Below are 8,865 nucleotides of genomic sequence, written 5' to 3' on the forward strand. Positions count from 1 at the left end.
ATTCTCAAGGAAAAAAGATGTATTTACCCTTATAAGTATAGGGCATGCCCAACAACTCAGGGAGAGCAAATATGTCTTTTTTACTTGAGAGTTAACGGTCAACACACGGTCAACTGACGATAGTGGCATGAAAGGGTGTACAAATTTGGACCAATGGCATATAAGGGAAGAGCCAATTTTCAGTGTCATATAAAGGATCAGACCAATTTTCAGTGTCATATAAGGGATTATCTCAACAAAGAAATACGTAGTACATTACTATTCCGTTTCATTTTATTTCTGCAGACTCTAGTCAACAAACTTATGGTCGTAATTTGCTTTTAGAGCGATTTTACCGGTAGGTAGTATTACATTTTGTAACGTAAAATTTGGTACTAGTACGATACATCGAGGTATCACCTCAATTACAGTAAAATTTCTCACATTTTTAAGATCACAATCTTCAATTTCAATTTCAAGTCAGCTCGGAGCAATCCGATCAATGGTTGACGACGTCGCAGCGCCTCCTGATCTCCCCTTCGTCTCCGGTGAGCACCCCGCTCATGGCGAGCTTCACGAACGCCGACGAGAAGGCCCGGAAGAAGCGGCGCCCGTCCGCCGCGAACCGCCGCACGTGCCCCGCCGTGCGCGCGTCGGCGGCCTCCTCGGCGTCGACGGCGAAGATGCCGCGCCCGGACGCCGCATTCCAGTAGTAGAGGTTGTCGAACCAGCTCGGCGTCGCGTCGCTGAGGACGGGCACGGCCGCCGCCACCGCCCGCGGCGCGGCGGCGGGGCACGCCAGCCGGAGCGCCGCCTCGAACGCGGCGTCGGAGCGCCCGCGCCCGCGCCGCGCCGTGTCGACGGTTGCGCAGTGGCCGCCGCCGAGCGTGTGGCCGCCGAGGATGGCGACGGTCTCCTCGACGGTCATGCCCTTGCTCTGGAACATGGCGAGCGCGCCGTCGATGCCGAGGAAGCTGTCCGGGAGCATGGCGTCGGCGCGCTCCGCGCTCGCCGCCGTGGCGTCCCTCCGGCCGAGGGGCACGCCGCGGATGCGCGGCCCGCCGGCGTGCGCCACGGCCGACCTCGCCGCGAGGACGACGATGTCGGCGCACGACACCTGGCCGGGGCACGCGCGCTCGACGGCCGCCTTGACGAGGCCGATGGTGCTGACGTCACGGATGCCGAAGTTCTTGTCGGAGCCAAGCTCCGACGTGATGTTCCGCCGCTCGTCGGAGTTGAGCAGAATGGACCCGTCACATCCCTGAAAAAAAAACTCACTAGTCCAACCTTAAATCTCTGAAAGCTCATGAAAATTTCGGATCTAAATTTTCATAAGTTTCAGGTTTACCGACAGGTTCTGGTAGTATGTTCTACTGGTAAAAAAATTCAAATTTTACTGAATTTAGCGAAGAAATTCAACAAAAGTTTTCGTTCAAAATCAATTTATTTTCCTGAAATTTCCTCAAAATGTTTATGCATTTTGAGATAGTAAACCATGCCTCGAACATATGATCGACTTTATAATTATGATTTTACGTAGGTAGATTTTGATGATCACTAATAGAATTCAATAATTTTTATGATCTTTTTATGCTGTGTGAGTTTTTATTAGTTCATATGTGCTTTTGTTTATTCAGGTGTGAGTTTTTGTTGAGTTAGTGTAATTATTGGCTGTAGCCTCTTTGAGTAAAGGCCAGGATTATATTCCATTATCTTAAAAAAAAATCAACAGTGTGTATTGGAGACAAATATATTGTCAGTACGTACCTGAACTTGGCAGTCGTGGAAGAAGAGGCGGAGGAGCGCCGCCGGCGAGGTCTGGTCGACAGCAAACACCGGCGCGAGGGCCATGTCGACGACGAGCTCCAGCTGGGGGCACGACCGCCGGTAGTAGTCGCCGGAGAGGCCGCCGGCGCCGGCGCCGGCCGCCATGCCTGCGCCACCTGGTCCTGGTGCTATCAGTACAAGTAGCGTTGCAAGCGCAAGAACCGAGCCAGTTGCAACGCTAACCATTGCACTAATACTAGTACCCAATGTCTTAGCTTCTTAAGCCTTCACTAATTAATTAACTTCGATATCAAGTAGAGGAGTTGTGTAGTTTCGTTCGTGTGATCTACTTTTCTTATTTATATATTTGTCTCTGGAGTGATAGGAGTAATTTATAGGTCAAATAGGATGGTGATGGGCATGGAAAAATAATTCAGGTCATGTCTTGCATATGATTTAATTGAGTCAGATCAGTGGATGAATTTTGATCGAAGTGATGCTAGGGGACTTGTGTCGCAATGGGAGATTTTTCTATTATCAAGAGGTTGCTGCCTGTTTTGCACAAGAAATGTGACTGTGTTTTGCGGATAGTGCTAAATCAAGATCGTTAAACATTTTGGTTTAATTTGTTAGCTAGTATTAATTGAAACGCCGAGCAAGAAGCTACCCACTTTAATTGCTCCAGAAATGGGGGATTTAGACCCAGAAAATTCAAAACCCGGTGGTGCGAGGAATTGGATTTTTACAACTCCACTGCCCTATACTCGTTTACTTCGTCACTACTCAGTTATCAACAACAAAAGCTATTAAAAAAATCCTGAGAAGAATTAACGTACAACATTATATAGTGTAACGTCCCGCCTCCCCTAGGCCGGACCAACATATATCTTTTCTGCACACTTTGTCCTCACTCATGTGCACCCGGGTTCCCGGTCGGTCACCCATCCCAAATTGCTCCAGGCCAAGCACGCTTAACCCTGGAGTTCTTTGGAGATTGGCTTCCGGAAAAGAAGTTGCAACTTATTGATATGAGTATTCTATTAATCCTATTAAGCCCTAGGCCGGGATGTTACACCCTCACCCCCTTAAGAGAGATCGACGCCCGTCGATCTACCCTAGGCTAGGAACGTCCTCTCTTGGCCACGTCCATGTGTCCAGTGCCAGCGCATGTGCCATGCTGTGTAACCACTCCCGGTCTACACCAGCCATGCGCACCATGCCTGCGCAACTGCGACACACGCGCCCGTGAAACCGCGAGAGTCGGCTCTGATACCATTTTGTAACGTCCCGCCTCCCCCAGGCCGGGCCCACATACATCTGATAGCTTTCATAGGTCATAGACTGCCCTCCACCCTCACCCCCTTAAGAGAGATCGACGCCCGTCGATCTACCCTAGGCTAGGAACGTCCTCTCTTGGCCACGTCCATGTGTCCAGTGCCAGCGCATGTGCCATGCTGTGTAACCACTCCCGGTCTACACCAGCCATGCGCACCATGCCTGCGCAACTGCGACACACGCGCCCGTGAAACCGCGAGAGTCGGCTCTGATACCATTTTGTAACGTCCCGCCTCCCCCAGGCCGGGCCCACATACATCTGATAGCTTTCATAGGTCATAGACTGCCCTCATATCTTTTCTGCACACTTTGACCTCACTCATGTGCACCCGGGTTCCCGGTCGGTCACCCATCCCAAATTGCTCCAGGCCAAGCACGCTTAACCCTGGAGTTCTTTGGAGATTGGCTTCCGGAAAAGAAGTTGCAACTTGTTGATATGAGTATTCTATTAATCCTATTAAGCCCTAGGCCGGGATGTTACATATAGCAGGTGTCTACCATGATGCAAAATTTGAAGTTAAAAAGTCGATCTACACAAGGAGAAGCAAAATAAATATATATTTTTTCAAAATACATTACAGACAGAGGCATTCATATAAATTAACATATATATATATATGCACAGATTATCCCTTTAAGTACCTCACAATACCGAGCCGGTATATGTTGAGATTCACGAATTTATCATAGCATCTATGAGCACTTCTGAAGACTAATCCGGTATCTCAGATTCATGAGTCACCATAGTATCGACATCTATCGCTGAAAAAATTCCTTTTCTCCTATGTACCCTTCTTTTTCTTTATGTAAATTCTTCTGTAAATGTTTTTCTCAATAAAATCACCGTAGGAGGCTAGGAGCCTCTCCTGCTGTTTTTCCCTAAAAAATCGCTGAAAAAAATAATTAAACGTAAATACAATTACATGTGCCAAGTCTTGCTAGGACTTGAACCTGGATAGGTAAGTTCCACCACCATGTGAAAAATAACCAATTGAACTACGCAAACTTCATCAAAATAAATAATTTGAGTTATGTTTTTTTTATGTTGAGGTGTGAAAATTGAATTTAGTGTTGCATACATAACAATGTAATCTATGCTATGAAATTTTTTATGACCATTCAGATGACATATAAGAGATAAGTTATTTGTGTTGCATAAACAACAAATGCACTTAAGTACTGGCTGGTTTTAATGTTTGACATTATTGACTTTTGATTGAATATATGTTTTACCATTCATCTTATATAAAATATATGTAATTGTTGTTTATTTTGTTGTGATTTTTTTATAATTAAAGGTATTTTAATCATGTTTTTTTATATTTGCATATTTTTAATAAGACGATTAGTCAAACGTATATCTCAAAGTCAACGACGTCAAACATTAAAAATGGAAGGGAGTATATTTTTAGAATTTAAGCCACTGCTATTTAATAGGAGCATTTTTACTGTTTTTATTGCTTTTAATAATGTTTGCACTGCATTGTTGTTATTTTTGCAAATTTGCATACAACATTGGTACTACCCCCATGTATTTAAACAGACAAAAGGCTACCCTTGGACCCTTGGTCCAAATTCACCGAAACAATTTTAAAGAAGGAAAATCCTTTTTTGCGGAGAAAAGAAGTGATATCTGAATGTTCAGTATTAAAATATGGTTAAATTCGCTAGAAAGAAAACGAACAACCCGCTCTGTTGTAATTCCAACAGCATCTCTACAAATAGCATTCAAGATATATACACGCAAAGTAGTTCTGCAATGTGTGCTGGGGCCCAATTGCTATATGTTGTTATCCTCTGATAATTAGCTGAGTTCGGATGGGGGAGATGGGAGCCTAACTCCTGTGCACGGAAAACGGAGTGGTCCATTAACACGTGATTAATTAAGTATTAGCTAATTTTTTTTTCAAAAATGGATTAATTTGATTTTTTTAAGCAACTTTCGTATAGAAACTTTTTGCAAAAAACACACCGTTTAGTAGTTTGAAAAGCGTGCGCGCGGAAAACGAAGGAGAGGGGATGGGAAAAGGTGCATGCGAACACAGCCAGAATGTTGTTGCAAACTGCAACCAGTCATATGATGATTTATACCAACACTTGATGAAACCAATTTGTGTAGCGTATTGCGTATGCTAGAGTTTATATAACTGAACCTAACACTATTGTCAGTTTGCCTTTTCAGCTCTTCAGTAAAGTCAGTTTGCCTCACATCATACATGCAGAATGGATTGGTTTTGTATAGGTTATTAATTTCTCATTCCAGTTATGAATGCAGCATGTTCTATGGGCATGTTATACAAAGCTCTAACTTCAAAGTTTAACTCCAGGAGTTTAGAACTTGAGTGGAGTTTTGAAGCTTCTAACTCTTTTATTTTATGAGAGCACTTTAGTATATTCCACTTTATTTTTTGGGTGGAGCTGAAAGGTTTGGCTCAGTTTCAACTTCGGGTTTCAACCTCAGAAGAGATGGAGTTGGAGCCGAAGTTCTGTCAAACACATCCTATATACATATTGCACATATATATACTACTGTCAAGTAGTTCCTCCAACCATATCTACGGCACCAATTTTTGCGGTGGTTGCCATATCGATCATGTACATGGAATGACCAAAACAAATTCTTTAGACGACGCTGCATGTTAGCTAGCTCGTTCAGTCGTTCTAGACTTGAAGTTTCCAGTTCAAACAGACTACCAACTAGTGTTGCATGGCTTTCACTTAGCTAGAAAAAGATCGATCCGGCCGTCCCAATCCAATCCTGGCTGCTGATAATTAAATTAAGTAGGCGATAGGCAGATGGATTATGGATACCACATGCAAAATTGTGATACTTGTGAGTGTCGATATGTGACTACTAGCCTGCGAGCAACTATTCAGCTGAACTATAATATCTTCTTCTTACACCCGACTGGATAACCTGAAGTGTGTCACTAGTACAATAACGATTTTTTCGTGTGGTCGAAAGCAGTTTTCGCATATGGATCTTCCACCCGTCTTGAACTAAGTGTCTGTGAAAATCCGATTTTTTTTTTCGGGTGACGCACCCGCACGCGAAAATCGCAATTTTTATATGCGGGCGCTTTAGCAGCCCTGGAACCCCAATCTAGCCGCCGCCGGCCTGCCTGAGGCCCGCCGCCGTCGTCTCAGCGGTTGTCGGTGACGAATCCAGACGCCTGAGGCTGGGATACCACTGCCGCCACTGCCGTCGTCGTCGCCACGGTGGCTGACGACGGATCCGCTCTGTCGCCACCACCCTAGCTGATGCCACCGATGCCGCTGCTGCCATCGATGCCGCCGTCACTCTCACCAATGCCACTGCCACCGTCGCCGGGAGTGGGTAGAGGGGGAGGGGGAGGGGGGAGAGGGAGAGGGAGAGGAAACGGGAGTGGCCGAGCGGGAGGATGGGAGGAGATCGAGTGGCGCCGGGAGCTAAAAGGGTGGGTGGGCTATTTTCGCGTGCGGATCTATTAAGAGGCCCGCTTGCAAAAATTGATTTTTTCCGTGTGGTCATTTTAAAGAGCCGCACGTGAAAATGGAGCACGATTTTTACGGACGCGACCACTTATGGTCCGTCTGTGATCTAAAGTGAGTCTTGTACAGGAAAATCATTTCTGTACTAGTGTGTGCTCCCCGCGTCTCTCCACTCAAGGGGCGACATGTGTTAAATATGTGATCTGAATTTTAGGCCTGCAATATATTCGGATAAGTTTCCTAATATTTTAGGCTTGCAATATATTCAGATTAGTTTCCTAGTATGACTCTTGAGTTTTTTCCCATTAGGACTTCTAGATTTCTCCTATATATAGGAAACGGATCCTCTATTGTAGAGCTAATACTGCATTGGTGCTTGTAGCGATCAAATCAAGCCATCCGATTAGATTAAGCAGCTCTGATTCCGTCCCTATATATATCCCTTGGAAGCTGTATAGGGAGGGTGCGACAGCCCGATGTATCACCTGTGTTTGTATTCAACTCCTCTATAGTGATCATTGTCGGTCGGCACCCATGGTTTTTTCCGGCAAGGGTTTTCCACGTAAAATTCATGTCTCCATTGTGCATCTATTTTCCTAACAACATGGGCGCCACCCAAGCAGACACCGGCCCAGCTAGGTGGATGCAAGGACGGTGGTGGCAAGGCTCTCTCCCCTCGCTCGTAGAGTCGTGGTCAATGAGGCTGAGTCGCTGACGAGACTGGACTCTGGAGCCTGAGGGCAAGATGCCAGTGTCCAGATCCGGTGTCGTGGAGTCCGGACACGATCCCCCCATGGCCGAATCTAGTGCTCCCACGGCGGATCGAGCTAGATCAACGGCGCAACGGCAACAACAACTTGGAGTTGAGGCGGAGCTAGGACATGCAGGGACGGCGGTGGCAAACATGGATCTGGTGAGGGGGATGGCTACATCTGTCGTCCTAGCGACTGGCAGTGATGGCGACAATGATGAGGTGGCGGCGTGCGGCCATGGAGAAGACGATGCATGGAACGGGGTGGAGGAGGGACATGGCTGCCAAGGCGAGCCGAGGTGGTGGAGTGCGGCCATGGAAAAGGTGGTGCATTCCCTAGCCGGCGGCCATGGGAAGCCGGCATGGGTGGCGCCGGGAGGTTGGTGCGGGCGGCGGCAAAGAGGTCGGCCCGGCCGATGGCGCAAAAAAATTGAACATGATGTAGAAAAATCGTCGAAAAAAGTATATCAGTTCATCCATAGAGCATTTAAAATCACTCAACAAAAAATGGTGCAACTAAAACCGAGATATTTTTTCTAAAGCAACATAAATATAATTTCCTGCCAAAAGATAATACATAAATCTAAATAAGATCATATTTTAAGAGAAAATTAAACTTTGTTTCACAATTTAGTATGCAAGTTCTGTTTGTACAATTTGTCACTAGTACTTATTTAAGATTTTTAATTCCGTTATCATTTTTTTAAAATTCAAGTACATAACCCATGCATGAAATTGCATTTCATTTTTCAAAATGTCATTTAACATAAAAAAAATATAGAGAAACTTTCAGTTGCACATTCGTGTATGTTAAACCTAAATAGATTGGGCCTGTTAAAAAAGTCAAGGCTAGTCTGGCACAAAATTTTATTTTATACATATTATAAAACTGTTTTTTTTTCTGTGGACCATTTAAGCTGCGTTCGAACTTATTAGCATATGATTAATTAAGCATTAGTTTTTTTTTGAAAATTAGATTAATATGATTTTTTAAAGTAACTTTCATATAGAAAATTTTTGTAAGAAAACATACCGTTTAGTAGTTTGAAAAACGTGCGTGTGGAAAAAGAGGGAAGTGAGTTGGGAAACTATACTGCCGAACACAGCCTTATTCTGCTTATATCCCACAAAAGTAATCTAGATTGTATATACTATATAGAATAAGTGGTAAATTTGAAGCATTTTTTATTCATTTAGGATTTTTTTTAAAAAAAAGATCAACAGAATTTTCATCCTTAAAACACAATGATATGTCATCAAAAACTAATTTGAATCTGGTGAAAGGATAAAAAGTAAATGGTATGGAAAGTTCAGGGCTGAGCAATATCCAATTTTAAAGTTTATGGATGAAATTTAGACCTTTGTGAAAGCTCAGAAATGTAAAATAGACCTTTTTTTTTAAAAAAAAGCTACAGAGTATATGACTTGTGCATGTTATAACAAACCTATAATTTTCTTCTCACAAAAAAAGATCTATAGATTTGCTATGATCTGGGCATGCCATAACAAAAATGCTATGAATAAGGCATGTTATAACAAAATTCATGAGAAATACTGGCCAC

At 44.1% G+C, this 8,865-nt stretch overlaps 1 protein-coding gene across 1 annotated transcript; it reads right to left on the minus strand.

Annotated features, from left to right (window-relative positions):
* Positions 1 to 248: 248 nt before the first annotated feature.
* On the minus strand, positions 249 to 2,091 carry LOC4338164 (peroxidase 29). The gene is made up of 2 exons (XM_015783059.3): positions 1,747 to 2,091; positions 249 to 1,240 (listed from the first exon to the last, which is right to left on the minus strand). The coding sequence occupies exons 1-2, from the start codon at positions 1,990 to 1,992 to the stop codon at positions 479 to 481; spliced, it is 1,008 nt and encodes a 335-aa protein (XP_015638545.1). The 5' UTR covers positions 1,993 to 2,091; the 3' UTR covers positions 249 to 478.
* Positions 2,092 to 8,865: the final 6,774 nt, after the last annotated feature.

The sequence above is a fragment of the Oryza sativa genome, chromosome 5 (assembly GCF_034140825.1).
Source record: "Oryza sativa Japonica Group chromosome 5, ASM3414082v1".
In the NCBI taxonomy this organism is placed as follows: Eukaryota; Viridiplantae; Streptophyta; class Magnoliopsida; order Poales; family Poaceae; genus Oryza; species Oryza sativa.

Coding starts and splice junctions, on each gene's coding strand:
- LOC4338164 (XM_015783059.3), bottom strand. CDS start 1,992: ATGGTTAGCGTTGCAACTGGCTCGGTTCTTGCGCTTGCAACGCTACTT. Junction 1,241..1,746: donor TCCACGACTGCCAAGTTCAG/GTACGTACTGAC, acceptor TTTTTTTTTCAG/GGATGTGACGGGTCCATTCT.